At 35.7% G+C, this 22,869-nt stretch overlaps 1 protein-coding gene across 1 annotated transcript in view; it reads left to right on the forward strand.

Annotated features, from left to right (window-relative positions):
* Positions 1–3,127: 3,127 nt before the first annotated feature.
* ZNF804A (zinc finger protein 804A) overlaps positions 3,128–22,869 on the forward strand; it is a 280,914-nt gene continuing 261,172 nt past the window's right edge. The window contains exon 1 of the mRNA XM_058549381.1: positions 3,128–3,250. Within this exon, the coding sequence (XP_058405364.1) occupies positions 3,140–3,250 (111 nt within the window). The 5' untranslated portion in view covers positions 3,128–3,139. The remainder of the gene's footprint in view (positions 3,251–22,869) is intronic.

The raw sequence follows: 22,869 nt of genomic DNA on the forward strand, positions 1-22,869 counted from the left end.
TGATCACACTCAGTATTAGGTAATTTTGAGATATAGATTACTTCACGTGTAGAGAAACAATGAGGATAAATTTTACGCAAAAAATCTGCATTCTTTTTTAACTGTTAGCATCCTTCAGGTATTAGCAGCAAAGCTATGGTGTGTTTACTAATATTTATATATAGGTTTAGATTTGACAGTCAAATGCCACCTCATGATATCATCAAGTATGTAAGTGGCAAAAGTAGACTATTCTGACAGTAAAGTCACTCTTTCAGAGATTTTTAAGATATTTCATTTACTGAATAATTCATATAGTTATTATTATTTTATAATAAACTTTATTTTATGACATATATGTATCATAAGATATATATATGCATACATATATGATATATATGGTATATAAACTTTGCCACTAGACATACAATATGACATTCCATATAGATGATATTCTGTTCCAAGGAACAATTCATGTAACTGTGGTGTACCTGTTTCCTGAACTAGAAATTGAGCTTCATGATGTAGATAAAGATCTGAACATTTTGTCAGAAATATTTTGAGAGGAAAATATTGCAAAAAACCTCACTTAGATTATTATGACTTGCACACACAAGAAAACTACATTATCTGATTCTTTCCTGTATGGGGCATCTTCCATTTCTTTAGGAGATTTCTTGGTTCAGCTCAGTAATAGTGAAGATTTTATGTCTTTTCTAATAACTGCCGGTTCCCAAAACTTTCAAAAGGCATAATGAAAATCATACAGGTCATTAGATGTTCCCAAAGCGATGTGTCCAGAGAATGCCCACATCCTCAAAATATAAATAGAAAACAATTGTAATGATAGAAAGCCAAAAACGGATTTCATTTCTCCACAATATTTAGTGGAGAACACAAATATTTTTCCTAATAGGATTGTGTTCATACTGAATTCTAACAAATTATTAGGTGATTTGTTCCACAGTGCATAGAAGTTTTGTAAATTCTTGCTCTCTCTTTCTCCCAAGACTTCCAGACTCCCCCAAGTGGATATCTGAGAAATTTAGCAAAGTACCTCTAAATAACTCTGACACTTCATAATGAGCTTTGATCAATCCACACCAACTTTTTTTCTTTGTTTGAATTGAAGCAGGGCACATGAAGAATTCCCCTTAGATGAATCTAGCACTCCCCTCTTCCACCCCTGGAATTTATAATTTACTCACATGACTACTGCTTCTCTTATAAAAACTCCTTTTCTCTCTCTTCTTTTCTTCTTTCAGAGTGAAATCAAACTGGCAGATTCATTTAAGGACCGTATTGTGGTTTGCAGAGTCACTGCTATATAAAATCCTATACATGGCACACTCAGAATGGAATGTCTTGAAATCCTGACCTTCAAATAAAGAAGATAAATACAGTTTATATCAAAGTGCAGTTTGCTCCGACACAGGAGCATCAGAATGTCTGGAATCTGCTTTAACCAATTAAGCCATTCAAGGCAAGAGGAAAAGAAAGCCTTCAGCAAATCCATTGAAGGCACCGTCTCCAGCCTCCCACTGCCTGTTATCGATCTTTTTAAGTGCGGACTAATGAGTCGTATATATACCTGATGGGATGCTCTCACCCTACCACCGCAGAGGAGTTAAACTTACACAAAGAGAAAATCAACTGGGTGAGAATGGGGGTGGGAGGGCACAGCCTCGCTGATGGCTGCCTTGGCCCCTTAAAAACCAGCGCGATGGTCTGTCTTCAGGGAACGCAGCAGGCCCCATTCCCTACTTTCCGTAACAAACCCATTAGTTCCTTTGCAGATTTTCCATTCAGGTCGCTTCTAGGGCGAACGCTTTTGTTCGCTGCCACTCTCTGTAGTGGGAAAAGAACTACCGAGAAATGCAAAGCAAGCTCGTGGCAGCAGCTTCTTTGCGGCAAATCATCTCTTTCTGTTCAGCTTTGGCAATTTAGGAAGAACTGAGGTTGTCGGGGGAGGTGGGTGAGGGGAGCGCCAGGTCGAGGAACACATAGACCAGGAATCCCTGTTTTTACCTACTATCCACTTCGACTTGCATCGCCACAACTCCCCACCCCCTAAACTATCCACACAAGCGCTTAGGATCTCTACAAATGGGTGGTGGTGGTGCTGGATTGGGGGACATTTTAAATCTCTAAGATTCTGAACAGGATCCAGCCTCCATACTAAAAATACATTAAAAACAAATAAAATCAAATAAGCCAAACCCAACGGGTAGCAACTATCGAGAGAGAGAAGCAGCTGCTGGCACCTGCCTGGAGCCGCAGTTGGAAGCGGTCGGCTTTTGGTGTTAAATTATTAATCCATTTATCCCCCCTCGCCCCCTCCCCCGTCCTCGACTGCCAGGCAAGACATCTCCGTCTCTTCGTTTTCCCCTCCGCCCCCACCTCAGAGGAGTCTCCCGCTTCTCGGTCGCGGGCCGCTCTGCCGCCCGCCCGCGGTGGCCGCCGTGTCCCCGGCCCTCTGCGGCCGCGGCGCGGGGCGGGGGGCGTCCCGCTTGCTGCGCGCTCCCCCTCGCGCCCCGAGCGGCGCGGCCGTGGGTCCCGGCGGCGGCGGGGGAGGGCGGGGGGAGGCGGCGGGTGACAGATGTACTCCTCTGACAGCTCTCAGTATCAGCCCAGTGGCTCCCTGCCATTGGCTCAGTGCAATGGACCGGCAACGCCGCTCACTACAATAACACTCATGCCTGCCAGCAGCAGCAACTCCGAGCGCGGACGCCGAGCGCGGGGGATGCTGCCGCCGCCGCCGCCGCCGCCGCTGCCGCTCGGGCGGCTCCCGCTGCCCGGCTCCACCCGGCCGCCGCGCCGGCACTGACCCGCGCTCGGCTGCGTCCTGCCTGCCCGGCCGGCCCCTCCCCGCCCGCATCCTCCCGCGGGGCGCGCCGCCCCGGGGCGAACGAGCAGAGAAACAGACTGAGAGCCAGAGCGCAGCGAGCATGCGGAGGCGGAGGAGCCTGGGCGCGCACGGCCGAGGCGTGTAGGGAGCCCGTCTCCGGAGGGCGTGCGGGGCAGGCGGCGGTTCGCCCTCCCGCGGGTCCCGAGCCCACCCTGCCCGGGCTCCACCGCGCTGCGGCTGCGGGCGCGGGTGCGGGGAGGCGGCGGCTGCGGTGGAGGCGGCGGCTGCGGTGGAGGCGGCGGCGGCTGCCCCATGGAGTGTTACTACATTGTCATCAGCTCCACGCATCTCAGCAACGGGCACTTTCGCAACATCAAGGGAGTTTTCCGGGGCCCTCTCAGCAAGAACGGGAACAAAACTCTGGTAATCGCTTCTATTTCTCTCTCTCTCTCTCTCTCCTGTCTAAGAGGGCATTGGGAGGATTGAGGTTACTGTGAGATTTTGGAGGTGTCACGGTTCAATTTGGTTTCTAATATATTCATCTGTTTATCTTGTGGGCGTGGGGTGAGAATAGGTGTAGAGGAAGGCAGGAATCTTAGGGAAGCTGTGGTCCATGGCTTTGGTTGACACTTCGATAACGCTCCGGACTCTCTCCACCTCACTCCATAATGCTGAAGATGACCACAATTTCTCCTTATTGGAAGCAAATTATGTCAACAGGACCTCATTTTAAGAAAGAAAAGAACCCCAACCCCAAGTGACCCCATAACATCTTTCGGCTGAGAAAGCTGAAGGTGAATGAAGATGTGGGTGTCTCTGATGGGGGCAGGGAGCCATGTGGCTGGTGGCGCGGAGCAAGTGGCGGGATTGAGTGATGGTCTCAGAAGGAGTTTGTGTTCCGGTTGTCTCCTGAAGGACTGGCAGCAAACTTCTCTAGTGAGAAGTTGTCAGCACTAAGCTTAATGGAGTGACTCCAGAACCCCATGCCGTCAACTTGCAGCAACTCACTCAAAAGAGGTTGGAGATAAGAGTGAGGGGCGAGCATTATGTCACAATCAGAACCATTAGGAAACATGCTAGACAGACAGAACCCATGCAGTCGCTAGGAGCTTGTCACTGGACCACAGAGCTTCAGCTTTCAGCATCCTAGTAGGAAGAGCACTCCTGATTGGTGGGAGAAGATGTGCTGAGCATTTGAGATAGTGCAGGGTGATAGCTCATCCTTTTTCTTCCAAATCCCCTCTTAGCTACAAAATCTCTCTGCAGAACTGACCCCATGTATTGGTATCTCCTGAGAAGTACACACTTCAATAAAGAAAAAGAAAGTAGAGGAAAGGCTCATTAGGCTAAGTACTGCGAAGAGAGTACAGCCAGAGTAAGATGGTAATATGCAAATATTGTCTCACTCAAGTCTGGGTCCATTAGCAAGCAGCACCCCTCCCCCACCTTTTACAGTGGTTCCTTAGCCTGAGTAGGTTGGGTAGAAGTTTAAGCACAGACTCCATTAGTCTAAAAGTAAATACAGTATTCTTAATCTACTTTTCTTTATATATCTTAAAGTATGATTCTACATAATTTTTTTAAAAAGTGCTGTGATGTGTTTTCCAAGAATGAAAAGTTCTCATCTGAAGTTTTAAGTGAATTCTAACATTGATGTGATGCATTTGATTTTTTTTCTTTTTCCCTTGAATCTGTTGGACTCCTCCTCTCAGTTCATTTAAGACTCAAAGAAGCAGAGTTGGTTTGTTGTTTTTATTATTGTTTTGGATAAGAATGTTTGTTGTTGTTGTTGAACAAAGAAAGTGAAAATATTTTCTATGATCTTCCTTAGTGGAGTACTATGCAGAGCTGTAGGCAAAGGCTAAGGAAATGATTGAAATTGTTCTGGCTTGACTTAGAGAACTCAACTACGTGGGAAGGTAAATATTTGGGGGAGGGGAAACTTCATTTTGAAGAAAGTATGCACTGGTTTGTTTTTTAAATCAGATTACTCTTACGGGAAAAGGCAAACTTATTGAGCAAGATCTCATTTCCATAATTACAATAATGGTGTAGGTGATAAAACCTCATAACAGAGTTCATAGAAAAAAAATACTTATTTGCCAAACCTCAACTTGTTAAATTCTGGTAATCTTGATTCTTAAGTCAACCTTGGGTTTCTAACAAAGATTGAACTTGCTTATGCTGATTTGTTTGCTGTAGGTTTGAAGTTGATTAGTTCTTTGTCATTCATATTGACAAAAGATAGGTTAAAGTCTAGATCTGGGATTAAAATGGGTGTTAAAAAGCAGCTACCTATATGAGATGAACAAATTTAAATATAAGCAAGTGTCAGAAGCAACAAACTGGGATAAAAAGGTTTAGAAATATCTCTTATCATATTTCTCTTAGTTATAGTAAAAAGATTAAGAGGGACTTCATAGCTAGTCCTTCCAGATTATGTTTATAAACTGCCCAAGTTTGTATTTCATGTGTAAGATATTTACACTGACAGAAATGATGTAGATTTTTGTATATGATCCAACTATATTTGAAATTGTTACTTTACAAGGTAATGTAAATCATGTTTGTTTTCTATAAGCATTTTGATGATTTTGTTATTGAAGAGAATGAGCTTTATGCCTGTCTAACAGAAGAGATTCTAAATATATTCATAAATGAATGCTTTTAATTAAGTAAAGAGCATTTATTCTTTATAAACATTCTTTGTAAACATTTCTACTTACCTAAAAATGTATTCTTTATAGCACATAGGATGCTATGAGGACTTACTATAAGCTAAAACTTACTATAAGCTAAACAGAAAACTGAACTTGAAACTTCTCAGAATTAGCAACCTTAATAAGAAACACAAATATTATCTTCAAAATGTATATTTGCTACATTTTGAACATTTTCAAGTGAGAATTTATGGTTATCATGTTTTTAATCTCAGTTTCATAGAGTAATATTTATGACATATTTTCTACTTTCTTGTTTATTTGATTTTGACATATTTTGAATTTTGTCTTAAAAACATCATCACATTTTTGCATTTTGAAATGTGTATTAAATTAAAAGGATTTTAATAATATCTCAAGTGTTTTTTTTTTCTTATTTCAGGAAAGCAAAACTTAAAACATAAAACCATTCAGGGAAAGGTGCTTTGACTTTTCCAAAGAAATTCCAATTTTCAGTCACTGGATAACTAATGGAAATTCTGAACATTTTTTAAATTCAGGCTTTTAAAAAATGATTTTATAATCTTCAGAAATCATTGAACTGATTTTAGACAGCCTATAATTGTTAATACAAGGATCTTTCATGAATTAGAAGTTACTTAGAGCATAAAGTAACTTATAGAGTAAAACTCAGATTTCAGTGACATTTATTAATTGTTTTAGTCCTAAATCCAGAATGTAATCCTGCCACTCATACTGGGTTGATTTCAAAATCTACAGTCCTTCCATAGGTTACATTATGCCACTCACACATAAAATTTTTAAAAAATACTTAAAGATTAAGCCTGTTGTTAATTTTGATCCTATTCCTGAGCTTTTAAATATTCTCTTTTTGACAATTTTAACTGAAAATATACAAATCTCCATTTTGCAATATCTTACAAACAAAGAGGAAGGTCACTCTGCTTGTCATAATTTCTGTTATAAATAGCATCATATCTGTGATATAGCTTTAATTCCATGGAAAAAGAAACAAGCTAATATTTCATTAGTGCTCCAGAATATGTCTAAATAAGTTATATGAGTTAATGGCAATGAATTAAGTTTACCTTCCATGTATTCTCATTCTTTTTCCTTAGATTATCCCAATCACCATTGTATATGCAATTGTTTATCAGATAAGGACATTTTGTTATACTTATGTTTTGCAATTGATCCACAAAATTTCTTTATCCTAATTATAAATTTAAAAACTTTTAATACAAAATATTTAAATATATATTATATATATACTTAATATTGAATTTAAATATATATTTAATCACTTTTAATATGGACTTTGGGATTTGCCTTTGGAACTTTGGAAATCGTTACTAATCTGTTCATTACATTCTGTTAGTTGGTCAGCATCTTTATATCTCATAATATCATTATACCTGTTTTATTGACTATGAAATTCCAAAAAAGTGAGTGATGGTTTTGAGGTCATACAGTGAGTCAAGATTGTAATGCAAATTTCCTGACTCCAGACGTATTTCCTTTATAATTTATATACTAAATTAGGGAATCCTTAGGAATTGGTATGATAATATTCATACTGATAAAGAGATAGTGTTGGTGTCAACTATTGTTTAAAGGCGCTCTACTTGTTCACTTGCCCCCAGATGTGGAGAAATAGTGTCAGATTCAGAGAATAATTTGAATTAAAATTTATTTTATTTCTCATCCTCCAATAAGCAAACATCAATGGTTTCTGTCTGGCATCAGCCCTGTTTCTGTAGGTTGCCCTCCATTTCCAATATATTAAGTACCAGGTTGGCAAGAAAAGAAGTATTAATTATTAATCTCTCTTCAACGTATTTGTTATTTAGTTCATTCAGATATATTGAGATGCCTTAATTGCAAAGCACAATTCTAGGCACCACAGGCTCTGTGCTAAGTATTGTGTACTAAATATCATTTGTTAAGATATACTCAGGGTTGCTCCCATTCACTTTGAACGAGTTGAAAAAATATTCACATATTTTGACATGTTGGCAGGTTTCTTGTCACTCAAGATGTTTTCATATGTATTCATTTTGAAAAGTATGAAAAAATTCTGGGTTTTTCCTCTGTGTACAGGAACTCTCTAAAATTAGGAAGTACTATGAAATATACTATAATGCCTTTTGTTCTAATTATCCTTATCTAATATAGCATTATTATTCATGTCATTCCCTTACACCTTTTGATATCTCCTAGGGAATGTAATTTAAAAGTTTTTCCACTCATTGAAACCCATTTGTATGGCACATTTAAGATTGTGCTTAAGACTAAAGAGACCCGTTGTTGAATTAGTGCAGATGAAAAATTATTGTGGTTAGATTAATATCCTCAGGAAAGGTCAGGGGTGAGGGTGTGTTAAGGTGATATCTTAATATATCCCCAAACTTTCCCACTTTATAAACTTGTTCACATAATCAGTCAGTTATATATTCTTCCAAGTTTCTTTTCAACTATGGTACATTCAGTATTAAAGATCACCTTGCATCTCACTTTCCTGAACTTAAGCTGTCATATATTCTTTGCTATACTGTTTTTTTATTGTAGCAAAACTTTACAACATGTGAATTTTCAGAACACATTATTCAAGTAAGGAAAATAATTTATAATTGAATTATTGATACTATGACCTACTCAGAAATGTAAGCAGTATTTTAATGCAGATGTTGTCAAGTAATACCCATCATTCTGATATACCTTTGTTAGCTTTGTTAGTTCATCAAGTATTAATTGAGTTATTTTTGATAGCTGAAATTCCTGTAGTGACATAATATCTTGTCTTCACTTCTCAGTTCTGCGCCAATATTTTCTACGTTATTGATGACTGCCATTACATTTTTAGTGAAAATACAAATCAGCAAGAACTTGGGGACCACCTAGTCCAAAGGTTTCATATGTTTGTATTCAGGGTCAAATTCAGGCTGCAGAAGTAGTTTGTTTAGAGTGCTCTGTGTTTTAAAATATTTGGGTTTAAATGTCATTCAAAGAAGAATGCACTTTACAGTTTGCTACTGTCTACGCTGCTCTTTACTGTTATATAGGTTTTTCACTTACTTACATTACCTTCCTAACCAATGAAGGCACTTGAATTTTCCACTCTTTTCTTCCATCTGAGAATCAAATTTTACATATGCAGAGATGGAAACATTGTCATCATTCTGCATGTGCCCTTTGTTGTACCAACTTTTAGATAAACAATAGTCTTCAAAAAACTTTTCTATGGTATCTGTTTACTATATACTGGTTGAACTGCTTAATAGTGTTCTCCAGATCATATAAAAGGAAAAATGTGAATTTGAGGATGATGCATTTTTGCATTTTAAAATTGTAAATTTTTGTTGAGACCACACATTGTTTTGGTAATTTCTTGTTGTTTTTGGAATTTTTAAAAATTAATTTTGAAGGTAATTTTATTCTTTAATCTATACTTTTGGTAAACATTTTAGTTCATGTAACATATTTGGAAAATAATTTTTGAAAGTATTATGCATGGGGAAATTCTATATTTAATAATTGCAATGATAATACAATATTGAAATAATTTCCTCCAGTAATGCTGTTTAACTGAGATATTACTATTGAAAGCAATTGTTGTATGATAGGAGTTTGAGTAATCCTTCCAGAAAGAAAAAAAAATAGCAGTTTTAATCTGTTATGTACTGCAGCCAAAATTCATGAAAAAATTATGTAATCTATTTGTTGCTTTTTTATATCGCTAACTACAAAAAGTAAAAATTATAATTTTCTAATTATAAATTATAAAAATCTATAAATTAAAAAATTATCTTTCTAAAAATTTTAGCTTCAAACCATTTGCTCTGTTTTATCTCATTCTAAATTATCCTTTGATTCTGAGAAAATTCTTACCATGTATACTATATTATGATGGTGTTTTCAACTAGCAAGGTTTCATTAATTTTATAAATGTATTACAGTACACTTCCTAACACAGTATAAGGTAAAATAGGGTCATAAATAATTAAAACTCAATCCTAGTTGTCAGAGTAAACAAAGCCCATTACCTGATGTAGTGCTCCGACTCTTTTGTAATGGCTTGGCACCATTAGGAGTAAGTTATATACTTTTCTAAATGTAAGTACATTTAATGCATTAAATGTTTATGATGACAATGCCATATTCAAATTATAAGGAAACTTGTTTTTTCTGAAATAGCTTCAGAAAAATGAGTTATGCTGAGTGTGATGGCTAGTTTTGTGTGTCAACTGGAATAGTAGCCAATTATTTCATCAAATACTAATCTAGTTGCTCTGAAGGTATTTTGTAGATGTGGTTAACGTCTATGATCAGTTGACTTTAAACAGAGGCGATTATCCTCGATAATGTGGATGAGTCTCATGCAATCAGTTGAAAAGCTGTAAGAGCAAAACCTGAGGGTTCCCGGAGAAGAAGAAATTCTGCCTCAAGACTGCAGCATCAAATCCTGCCTTGAGTTTCCAGCCTACTGTCCTGTCCTACAAAAGCCCCACAAACCCACAATCACTGACTCAATTCCCAATTTCTTAAAATAAATCTGTCTGTCTGTCTGTCTGTCCATCTTTCTTTCTATCTATCTATCTGTCTGTCTGTCTATCTATCTATCTATCTATCTATCTATCTATCTATCTATCTATCTATCCGGCCGGCTGGCCGTCTGTCCGTCCATCCATCCATCTATCTATCTATCTTTCCATCTCTCCTATTGGTTCTGTTTATCTGCAGAACCCTGACTGATACACTGAGGATCACTTTATTACATCTGTTTTACAATAAAGCAACCCAGTATTTGAAATATAAACCGTATTTGGATTTAATTGGAAGTAGGTGAAACTGACCTCATTAAACTATTTAGGTTTAAAATTGATAGACCTTATTGTGGAATGTTTCTGTTATTTTATAAAGAAATTTATAATAACTTTATTTTAAGTCTTTGCCTGGATTACAATATATCTCTCAATCAATCCCCCCTATAGTTATAAAGACTTCTATAACTATGTAAAATATAGTTATTCTTATCTGTTTAGCTCCAATAGCTAATCATACATGCATTTGTTGTACTTGAAGAAAATCAGGCCATCTTAAATGAGAGACAATATTTTTAAACAATCTCAAAAATGTACAATTTAGTAACCTAAATTTAAGAAAATAAGCTTTAAGGGTTGGCTGTGTAAAATAAATGCTTAAATTTTACAAAACAAAAATGTTTTCATGAAAAATATACAGAATGATGTCAACGCCCACCAGCCAAAAACCATGAGGAACACAAATCTGGTTGAACCAAGTTGGACGTATTTGTACTTGTTGGAACAAGGTAAACTGCACACCATGGGGAACCTTGGTGCATCTCATAAAGAGGGAATAAGGGATACTTTATAGGATTTGGGATTGTGTATGTTGATTTTGTGATGACAGCATTGATTTTTTTCTGAATTGTATTGTGAGAACAAAGCGCCAGTTCTATGGTTGGTTATCTTAGTACTTTTTATCTAGGAGGCAAGAGGAACAGAGTTGGGGTAAAGCTGTAATTAGTAAAGAAGCAGCTTTTGCTCATGTTGGCTGGCAGATGGGGATGTTTGGTAACCAAAACAGTGTTTTGTTTTTGTCTGTGCTCAAACACAATTGTGGAGTGGTCTTGTTTTTTTCTAGTTCCATCATGCTCACAGATGACCTCATCTGATGTTAGTGGACTGTGAAACTATTCGTGTTTGATAAGAGAACACCACACTTTACTCTTAGATCCAGACAAGCTCCTAGCTCCCAGTTCCCAGGGATGGCTTTTTTGTTACTCAGATATGACCTGAGAATGGATGGTTGCAAACAGGAGGGAGGCAAGGACATCAGAGAAGAGAATTTCAAGGAAATTAGACCCAAAACTGGGAACTTTTAGGGATGAGAGAGGGAAGGAGAATGGTTGAGAATTATCAAGATAGAATGAGGAGGACATGTGCCCTGCACTAGCGCATGAGGACTTTGGGAGAGAAAATATCCACCCATCTCTTGAGAGAGATAAGAGGGGAACAATGTTTTCAAGAGAGACACACCTCAGTTGGAGGAAAAAAGTGAAGTGAAACTTCAGTTAAAAGTCTAAAACTGTAGAGATTCTTAGATAATGACCACTTCTGAATTCAAGGAGATACAGTCCAAGTGTTCTAGAACTTGTGAAAATATAGAGAATTGTGTATAGAAGAAGATATAACATAATCGTATGGAGATGGAAGTCCAGAGAATGAAAAAGAATTTGAGAATTCTGGGCTTTTTGTGGCAACTGACATTGAAGTCACAGGTGGGATAAAGTTGGTTCCAATAATCTCAATGCAGGTAGTGGTAGCAGTGGAGTGGTGGAGGATCACGGAGAGGTAGGAGTCCTGTGGGGAGCACTCAGATTTCTTGGGCTCACCTTTGACTCCTCCTGTGAGACTGAATTATGCATGGTCCTACGTTGAGCCTCAGAGTGTTCTCCTGACCCTTGCTGAAGTGTTATGGCAGGAGGACATGGTTAGTCCTAGGGTGCAGATTTCCTCCATATTCAGTCACTGGGGGTTCAAAGTATTAACAATGATTCAAAGTTAACCCATTCAAATTACCTTGTTTGTGTTCTTCAGATAGGAAACACCTATAAAATTTGATGTGGAGCAAACAAATTTTGTTTGGAGTGACTTTAGAAAAGGTCTGGAACTCTGGGAGTTGCCAAACACCTTAGATGGATTATGGAAAGTAGAAGAGTTTTGGACAATAAGTTACTGGGAAAAAAGAGAGACCAGTTGCAGAGAAGGATGAGTTTCCATGATGAGAGGTTTGTACTGAAGGATTTTTCCTACAGCTGGTCAAGGATAGAAAGACGGGATAAAATATACATTCTTTCTTTGTTTAATGAAAACATCTCAAGTGACATCTCAGTGGCCTCCAAGGAAGTGTCAGTGGAAATTGTGTAAAGTTACCTTTGTGGTATTTCCTTCAAAACCCGATATTTAGCAAATCACCTCTTCTTATTGAAATGAGACAAAATAGCTTCATGGTAGGCAAGAGAATGGCTGCTTTCACCTCAGGATTGTGTTCTTGCATCCGGTTTAGCACGTCTTCATCAAAATACTTACTGTCATACTTTTACATAGTGGTTGAAAGCACAGACACTATAACCAGAAGGATCTGAGCTCAAATCCTAGATATACCTCTGTATCAGTAAATAGTAAGAAAAAGAGGTAATTGATCAGACAAGAGAAATCTACCACAGCTTTATGACTTTATGACTTTATGACCTTGATCAAGTTCACTTATCTCACTATCAGTTATATCATCTTTAAATGGAGATGATAATAATACCTTCCTAGAAAAAAACAGGTTTGCATATCAAATGAGATGAAGCATATAAACTAATTTGCACAGGATTTGACACATGATAAATCCTAGATAAATGTTGGTAGCTATTGACAATATTTCATATTGGAACATTCACATCTGTATTAGAATCTCATTCATTCAATTCAATATGTGTAAATTTACATAATTTGGATACTTTTAGTATTGAACAATATCGATATTTCCTTTTTTTCTCAATTTACCCATGGCACCTCTTACATATTTATCCCCACCTGAAGACTCACAGAATTTCCTCCCTTAAATAGGGATTGGGCCCTGAATATTCTAGGAGATAAAGAAATGAAAATTATGTGGAAACCTTCAGATAGCCATTTTTTGACTCATAAATTTTGTGGAACTATAATTTGTGCTTCTAGGAAGCTGGCTTCTTAGGAATGCTTACAATTTCTCTTCACTATTTTCAATAATGATTTCCATAGCTGTGATTCCCTTGCAATGTCTTGGATCTGCAGTTCTTGTGTTACAAAATTAATATTTACACTAGGGGGCGGCATAACATTTCCTCTTGCTCTCATGTAGACAGGCACTATAGTAAATAATTATAGATTAATAAATTTGTCAAGTATAGTTACCACAGTTTCAGTAGCTAAAAGTTACTTTAAAATTTCACTGACCAGGAAGTCAGTATGGAAATGTGACATAGGTGTGATGTATTTGCTATATACTTTATTTGTATACTTCACCAAATAATTATTCTTGGCCATTCTCTACCTTAGTCACGTGTGATATACATAGTAAAAGGGAGCTGACATAGAGTTGGTGTCCAACTATACCTATTAGACTATCATTTTGGCTGTAAAACTGTCAGTTCTCACTATTGAAGTTGATGTTTCTGGGTTCTTCTGAGTATGTTCAACCTACTAGTATTATGATTCTTAATGCCTAATTTATTTTAATATCATAGTTAATTTATAATAAAACTTGATTGACATTTTCATGGATTACATTATTAAGCAAAATAAACATGGACTGGGATGACCATTACTTGTTGAAACAAGAATAGCTAAAACACAAATAAAGCATATGTGAAACTGTGAAATCCAACCCTTGTTTTTATGATTGCCACAAATGATATTACAGAAAAATAGTTGAAAAATATCTGAGACTCAAATTTCCCAGTTTTATTAAAATTTAATGGAATTTCCTCCATAGTAATTGAGATTACATTTCTTAGGGAAAGCGTGCAGATTGCATAAAATAGCACAAACTGTTCTATTTGTGTTACTAATCACTGTGAAATTGTTGACACAACATGAAAGATGCAATTTTTATGGATCAGGACTTAGAGGAGTTGATATTTTGATACATACTGCTACTCAAAAACTCAAGAAGCTATTTTTCAGGTAGAAAGATATTAATAAAATTTCAGATGTAGCTTATTACTTATTGCTGTCCTGGAGAGCAAAATTTAAGACAATCTATTACCATATTATTCCACAGTAAAGGGTTAGTGAAGTAAATAATAATAATGATAAATCAAAACAACTTGATCCTATTAGTACAGTGCCTAGCATAGCTGTAAGCATAATTTGGTGATGTAAGAAAAAAATTAGAAACTGGTGTTGTTTACTTGTAAAGTACTATATCAGTAATTCAATTCACATATGCTATAGTCTAGGTAATTATTCACCTTCTGAGCACTAAACATAACTATTTTGAGTCATTAATCAAGTGCCAATACAGTTCTATCAACTATAGAAACTATAGGTCATGTGAGAGCTGCTTCTCTCTTCTCTCAGTGCCCTACGTAAAATAAGTACAATATCTATTCAGGAGAACAGGCAAAATAGACATGCACACACACAGAAAAATCATTCTCTCTCTCTCTGTCTTTCTCCCTCCCTCCCTCCTTCTCTCCCTCTCTCTCTCTCTAACACTCCCCTCTTGCTACACCCCCACTGTAGTCTAGCAAAGCAGAGAGGATATTGTTATTCCAATTTCAGCCCTGTTTGCATGTTTGTTTCTCAGGAGGTAAACAGAATTCTACTAGCAGTTTTGGCCATGTCCAGGGATCAAAATAATTATTTATTTGAAAAATAATTAAGAACTTCTTCTCCCACCTCAGCCACCATATACAATATCAGAGGTCTGAAAATTACACTGGTAAGATTTTGGGAAATCTGAAGCAACTTGATGGCCGAAGTTGCACTGTATGACCACAATCCTAGGAATTAAAAATAAACAAATAGTGGCAGGCCTGGTGGCCTAGTGGTTAAGTTTGGTGCACTCCACTTTGGTGGCCCAGGTTTGGTTCCCGGGCACAGACCTACACCACACATCAGCGGCCATGCTGTGGCAGCAACCCACAGACCCACATACAAAATAGAGGAAGATTGGCACAGATGTTAGCTCACGGTGAATCTTTCTCAGCAAAAAATAAATAAATAAATAAACAGAGGGAGAGAAAGTGAGAAAGGAAGGAAGAAAGAAAGGAAAGAGGGAATGAGGAAGAGAGGGAAAAAAATGGAAAGAAAGAAATCGTTAAATTTTCTTAGTTGAGAAGAATGTAAGCTAATGTAAGAAGGTATATCAACTTAAATGACTGGGTGATGGTGCCTCCAGGTTTGCCTGGGATAATCCCAGTTTAGGCTGGTGTCCTGGAATGCTTAATGATGGTACTGCCTTTAGTTCTCAAAATTATTCTGTTTTGGATGGTAATCTATATGGTGATCCTGTTAAATAGAGAACTGCCACAGTGACAGTAATCTGCCTGAAATGATTCCCCATTCTCTATCCTGGCTTAAATTCTGTGTTCTTTTAGGATTTGTAGATTCCTGTGAGAATGCTACCTGCAGATGATGTCGTTAATATGATACTTGGCTATTTTTTCAACACCCTGAGGCCCTGTAACATGCAGTGATAAAAGAAGTGTAGTTATTCTTTCTCCCACCTTTTGGCAGTTTGAGTTTAGCTGCTTGATGGAAGAAGGCATGTTCAGAGGCAGGATGATGCAAAGGCACGGGGTCAGTTGGAAATCATTTGAGCAGCTGCAGTAGGGTTAAGAGGAGAACGGAGCCACAGTGAGTGTCCAGTCCACATACGAGCCAAGCCATGCCAGTGGAAGGTTCCTGAGGCTGAAGAACCAGCTATGTTGTTCCAAGCTGACTGTTTTAGTGGCAGAATTTTGCCGAAGCATTGCCAGTTTTGGTTCCTTAACAAGGCTCATTCAACAGGGTCACCTTTGAATCTGTCAGCTACCTAATACTCTTCCAATAAATGTATTTTATGGGTCATTTAATGTGTTAATTTGGGTTATTTTTAGCTGAGAAACTTGACTAGAATTAGGACAACTGTGGAATTGCAATTTTTTTTCAAGAACATGAATGTTTTACTGGGTTTTAAATCTAGAGAGTTTTGATAGTGTTTCTCTCCCTCCTATACTTCTGATCATTCTGCTTCCTATTTTTCTACAGTGAAAAGTATTCAGCCTCTGGAACTAGAGCGACTTAGGTTTGAATTCCAGCTGTATAACCTGGGCCAGTTATTTAACTTGTCTTAGTTTCTGTTTCTGTATCTATAAATAACAAAAATTGTAATTCATTTAGTCTCTGCTATAGACCAAATGTTATTTTAAACATAATACATAAAATATATGTAATTACTGCTGAAATACTCTAAGATGGGTATGTGTGAACAGGATTGTTGTAAGGATTAAATAATATAAGGGAATTCTTTACTTCAATATCTGGCACATAATCAAAGCTATTGTTATTTTTACCGTTATTGACATCTTAAATATTTGTCCTTCCTCCTTTCCAAAGCTAATACATGGACTTGTGCTTTTCAAATAGAACATGAGAGATGCCAAGTGAATAATACAGAGTATAGGTGCTTTAGGGAATCCAAAGAAAAATAGGCCATGGAATTGATTATAAAATTTAGCACTTATATACAGTCTGCTAGTGGATTACATAGTTTATTTTATGCAGGACAACTAAAGTTCTCTGGTGTACAGATTCCAAACTAGATGATCATAATTATCACCTGAGGATTTAGAAAATACAACATCCTGGACTTCACTTCATAGCTACTAAATCTTAAAATCTATGGGTAGGGTCCAGGAATCTAGCTTTCCTAAGAGCCCCAGATGCCTCGCACTGTTCTAGCATGAAATGCATCTGACCTGGTTTCAATGGACATGTTCCAGAAGGACGTTTGGATGTCACACATTCATATTTAGTATGAGAGATGAGGCCCTGTTCTTGTCCTTTCTTATGTTCTCTGCCCAAAACTCATCCTCGTCCCACTCTTGCCCCCAACAGATCCTTTAGAAAGCTAGCAGAAATATATTTGTTTCATTGTAAAGAAAAATGAAATTAGAAAAAGTGTAGTTAGAATATAGTTAAAGGACTTAATCTTAAAATTTAATAGAGTCTAACAACTACAGAAAGGATGAAAATAGACTTCATGTTGTAAAAGCAGAAAAAATTAGTTCTAGGTTCAGTTTCATGAGGCAATTTAGTTAACTTGATCAATATTTTTTCAGCAGTGCTTTGAAAATGAATTTCATGTAGAAATTTAGGGGTAATAATGCGTTTCATAGTATTCAATAATTTTCAATGTATAGTGTTTTTTTAATCATTGTGTTGAATAACAAAGCAAATGATTGAGCTAATAAAACAGATAAACATCAGGTAATTTACAAAATAAAAGACATAAAGATGAATAGATTTATAAAATATAGGGTGATACTAGATACTTTTATGAAAAGCATATTAAAGATTTAACATTGATTGCCAGGATTTATAAATAAAATCATGTATACCAATTATATTCTTTTTTTTGAGGAAGAAGAAGATTGACCTTGCACTAACATCTGTTGCCAATCTTCGTCTTTTTCTTTTTTCTCCCCAAAGCCCCAGTACATAGTTGTGTATCATAGTTGTAGAGTAGTACCTCTTCTATGTGGGACGCCACCTCAGCATGGCTTGATGAGTGGTGAGTAGGTCCATGCCCAGGATCCGAACTGGTGAACCCTGGGCTGCCGAAGTGGAACCCACGAACTTAACCACTACACCACGGGGCCAGCCCCCCCAATTATATTCTTGTTAAATCAGATGATATAGCTCAATTACTTTTGGAGATTCAATTTAATTATTTTATTTTTAAATTTTGTTTAAGTTTTCTTAAGTCATTGTTTGCTTATATGGGATTATCTTTTATCATTGTTTAGAGTTTTTAATTATAGTGTGATTATGATCCCGTTAGAATCAATTCTGAAATAATTGTGTGGTTGAGTCAGTTATTTAATATAGTTTGAAAAATTATCTAAATGTCTTTGATTAATCTATCTAAATAATATTTTCAATTCCTAAGAATAAATCAACTCATTTAATTAAAGTTTTCAATTATTGAGCACTTATTCTGTCAGGTCCAGTGCTAAAACAATAAAATGTTTCATTTAATCATTTCAGCAACTCTTTAATTTGGTATTATTACAATTCACTTTACAAATAAGAACACAGTTTTTAGACCTTATTCAAGGTCATCTATGTTGTTTTTTAAGTCATAGCTGACTTGCGGATATGTAGCAAATAGATAACGTCTACTAAGACTTAACATATGTATGTCCATGTCTATTTCATTTTGTTTAGCTTAGCACACAAATGATTATTATGCATTCTCATATCCTAGAAAATATGGCTATGCCCAATTATAGAGATTTAGAATTGGGAAATCTATGTATAAATCCTTAATATTTCTCCAAAATATTGTGGTTTTATTCTCAAAAATAATTTTTTATCTTATTTCTCTAATTGCTTACCTATTTTTGGTACCAAACTCTGGATACTTAATTAAAATTTGCATTATTGCTCATTTGTTTGCTCATCAATAAAGTGTTCAATAAACACATTTTCATTTTTCTTTTTCTTCTTGTGGGTAACTGAACAGAAGCTAGTTAATTAGATTAAATAAGTGTCATATGGTATATTTTATGTACATTATATATTGCACCAAGGCAGAAAAAAGAGATTACTTAGTAAAAGATATGATTTTAGTAAAATTTAGGGCTTAAGATATTTTTCTAGTACTTTCAATTCGCTTTGCAATTTTTTCCCTCACCTTTTTTCATTCCTAGTGTTTGTAATCTTCTATTTACTAACTATTAATAGTAATACAAGTTCTCAAACTAAAGCAGATAATGAGTTATTTGCAAGTCATTTATAGCTGAAAGAGCACCATAATTTTCTGGAATATACTATTGGGTTTTTCATATATAGGAATAAGATAAGAGAATCTGTCCATTTTCTAATCACAGAGCTTTGCAGCACACATTTGTAGAGGGTTGGCTTTCAGCTTTAGACAGTTCATAATGTGTAGGTTATCCTCCCATCTTTCTTAGAAGATTATTTTCAGAGAGAGTACAAGAAAATGAAAAGATCTGAAGCCTTTTAATATGTTTTTTGGTAAGATGCTAGTGCTTCTAAATTTATTTTCTCCTAATTGCTGGCTGTGCTGTGGAGGAGAGGAACAGGGTGGGGGATGGTGGGGGTGGGAGGGCGATGAGAAAAGCAGCTTGTGGTATGGGAACAGAAAGAAGCCTTTGAGCAGCCCTGTGGTGTGATTTGAAAAGAGCTTTCTACTTTCTCTATCTTCATCAATTTGGTCCAAGGCTGAACTGTGCGTGTGTGTGTGTGCGTGTGTGTCTGTATATATACATATATATATATGTATATGATCAAGATAAAAACTCTAAATGTAGTTACAAGCTTCTGGGGTATCTGGGGGGAATAAGAACATTTTTAAGGATTAAGCACGTCTTTATGCTGAGAAAACATTGTAGTAACTTTTTGAAGTAGAGAATAAAGGAAGTCAACATAATTCATTGCAAAACGGGAGCTAGAAACATAAACTGTATGGCTAAAAATAATATTGATAATAAATATCCTTAGAGCGGAGGCTCACAAGATAATAGCATACCCCTACATCACATTTCTTCTGAGTTCATATTTTTATATAAATATATATCCATAATACAAAAAGCATATGCGTTTTAATCATGCAGCTAGCATTATTGCCTCTGTCTTACTTATGAAGAACTGAAGACAATCTAAGGATCTTGCCAGAGATTAAAAAGTTTACGAGTGGTTCAGCTTAATTTTATCTCAAGGTGTGTTTTAGTCACAGGCACAATAAGTGGTAACTATTTATATTAATTTTTGTAATAATAATTGCTACAAGCACTTCCATTTACCAGGAAGATTAACTGTAACTGAGAGGCCAGTTAATTTTACAATGCAAATTTTGTATATTATTTGCAAAATATGTACTCTACATTCTACCCTTAAAACAGCTTATGATTAAATCTATACATAATAACAAAAATATATCAAATTAGAAATAAAATATATATTTCCAAAAATAGTTGTACAAGTATTCTCAGGGAAGTATACATTGTAGCTTTTATAAGTTTTAATTTCATATCACATGATTATATTGGTTTGTCAGAGAATCAATAGTAAATACTTTCTCCATTAATTTAAAAATACATGCTATTAAAGGCAGTTTGTATGGAAACATTTAAAAAATAGAGAATAATCATATTTAATCATAACTTGTCGAGCTATTGCCTATAAATTCCTCGCGTCTGTTTTGTGTGCCAAATATTGCACACAATAAAATTATAGTTCATTAACTTTCTTTAATGCAAGTGAAACGAACAAATTGTGTGACAGAGATTTCTAAAAATATGAAGGAAAATATATTACTTTGTTTCTGCTAAAAAATTGCCAGCTTTGCAAATTGATTCAGGAAAGGGAGAAAGAGGTAAGCAATGATTTTCACCAAAAGGAAGATTATCAGTGAAAAAATGGTTGTATTTCTGACAGTAGATAGGAAGCTAAGTGATTTTATTTTATTTTAGCAATCATCTCTCATTAAAAATTGGCAAAATGGGCTCATGCATTTATTCATCAAGTGTGAATTAAGTGGGGTAGTAACATGACCTGATGATCTCCCCTTCCTCCTCCAGTAGTTACTTGGTCATCAGGGTGTGGAATGGTACCTATTCTCCTTGCTTGAGCCTGTTGAAAGTCATCAAGTCATAAGTGGAGAAACAGGAAAAGAAAATTCAAATGGAAGACAAAAAAATAGTAAATAAAATAAGAGATGTAGTAGACATTCTGCAAAGAAGTGTTATAATTATTGGTAGGATAAAAATTGTCATAATTACTTGATCAATTTCATCAGCTATAAACATGAACACCCTACTGATATTTTTGTAATTTCAGAATCCAAGGAGGAGGGTAGACTATTATCTTCTATTGTAGTAAATGTTTAATAAGAAGATAGCTGTCATTTATTTCACAATTGAGTATTTGGATTTTTAATGGATTTTATTTTTCTATATATCTAATTTCTTGTTATCAGGAATAATTAATAGATAAGTGATACAAGTAGATAATGACATAGAAGAAACGGACAACTATAGACTGCTATTAATTTCTGTCAATTTTGAAATTTCAGAAAACTAGAAAGAAAGTATACATAAACATATAACATACGCTTGAAATTTTGTTATATTCCCCCAAACACTTTTTCCATGTCTAATTTTTTTATATAGAATCATTTAGAAAAGCTACTTTCCAGATAAAATATTTTTCTTCCTATTCTTAACAACACTGTCAAATAATTTTTTTTAATATTTAGATACTTAAAATGAAAGTTTAGAACCCTGACAATTTTCTAGTAAAATACCTTATGAACTTGCATATTAATCCCAGTAACAAATTATTTCTCATTATCAGAATTTACATTCATAATTACATATGTACATATATTTGCATAAATTTTATATATTTTATCTGTATTTCTGGATGGACAAGTTGACATTAAGTGAAAGAGCATTGGATTAGAATTTGAAGATTTTGTTCCTGTCTGATTATTCTAATTGACTAAGACCTAGTTTCCGGATAATTATATGTGATGCTTCAGCAAGTATGTATCTGCTCTGGGGTACATATATTTATTTATTTTTGTATTCCTATAACACGTATTTATTTATTATCTCTACATATCAGAATCTGTACTAGGCACTATTAATACGATGGAAGGCAATGAAGACTTGGTTCTTTGTTTCTAGAATGTATTGTCTAATGCAGATGTCTCCAAAATGGGATGAGTGCACCCTAGAAAGTGTACAATATACTTTACAGAGAACAAGTAGAAATATTAAAAATAATCTTTATATTTTTGATTATCTCATTTCAAAATGTTTTTATAGTATTATAGTATAGTATTGTATACTGTATAGAAATGCATGTATGTATTGGCATGTATTAGCTTGAAAGTCTTTTGTTAATAGGGCTGTGCTATCAAACAAATTTAGAGATTGGATTAGGATAAGGGAAAAGAGTTGAATGAAATGAAATATCTAATATAGCCAAAGACAATGTAATTTTTAAAGAAGGATTGAACATTTTTTGGCTTGAATATTTTGAAATACCACCTATTTGATGTTCCCTGTCATTTTGTAATTAAGCGTCAATTTGTACATAGTATGTTCTAGACACATTTCCAAGTATTTTGTTTGAATTAATACATTTTATCTTCACAGCAACTCTGTTTGGAAGGTACTCTGATTACATCTAACTTATAAGTGTCATTCAGATTCAGGTAATCTGTCTCCAGACCCAGGACTCATATCCACTATGCCAGCCTTTCTCTCACTGGTCAAGTTCATTCACAGAGTGCAAAGATAATGGCAGATCTGGAAATAAGTATAGTATTAATAGCTTTAATCTATTTTTTATTATTTACATCTTTACATTGTGTCATTAGATAGGCAGTCTTGCTGTTCTTGTGAAGTACATCTTTCCCCACAGAATTAATTTATAGTTTTCTGATCATATTTTTTTCAAATGCTGTTTGAATAATCATCGCAGATTGAGTCAAATTTGAACTTTACAATGTGATGTGCACTGCATCAGGACCTGGGAAAATGGGGCTTGTTGAGATAAATTCTCT

This window comes from Diceros bicornis, chromosome 10 (genome assembly GCF_020826845.1).
Source record: "Diceros bicornis minor isolate mBicDic1 chromosome 10, mDicBic1.mat.cur, whole genome shotgun sequence".
In the NCBI taxonomy this organism is placed as follows: domain Eukaryota; kingdom Metazoa; phylum Chordata; class Mammalia; order Perissodactyla; family Rhinocerotidae; genus Diceros; species Diceros bicornis.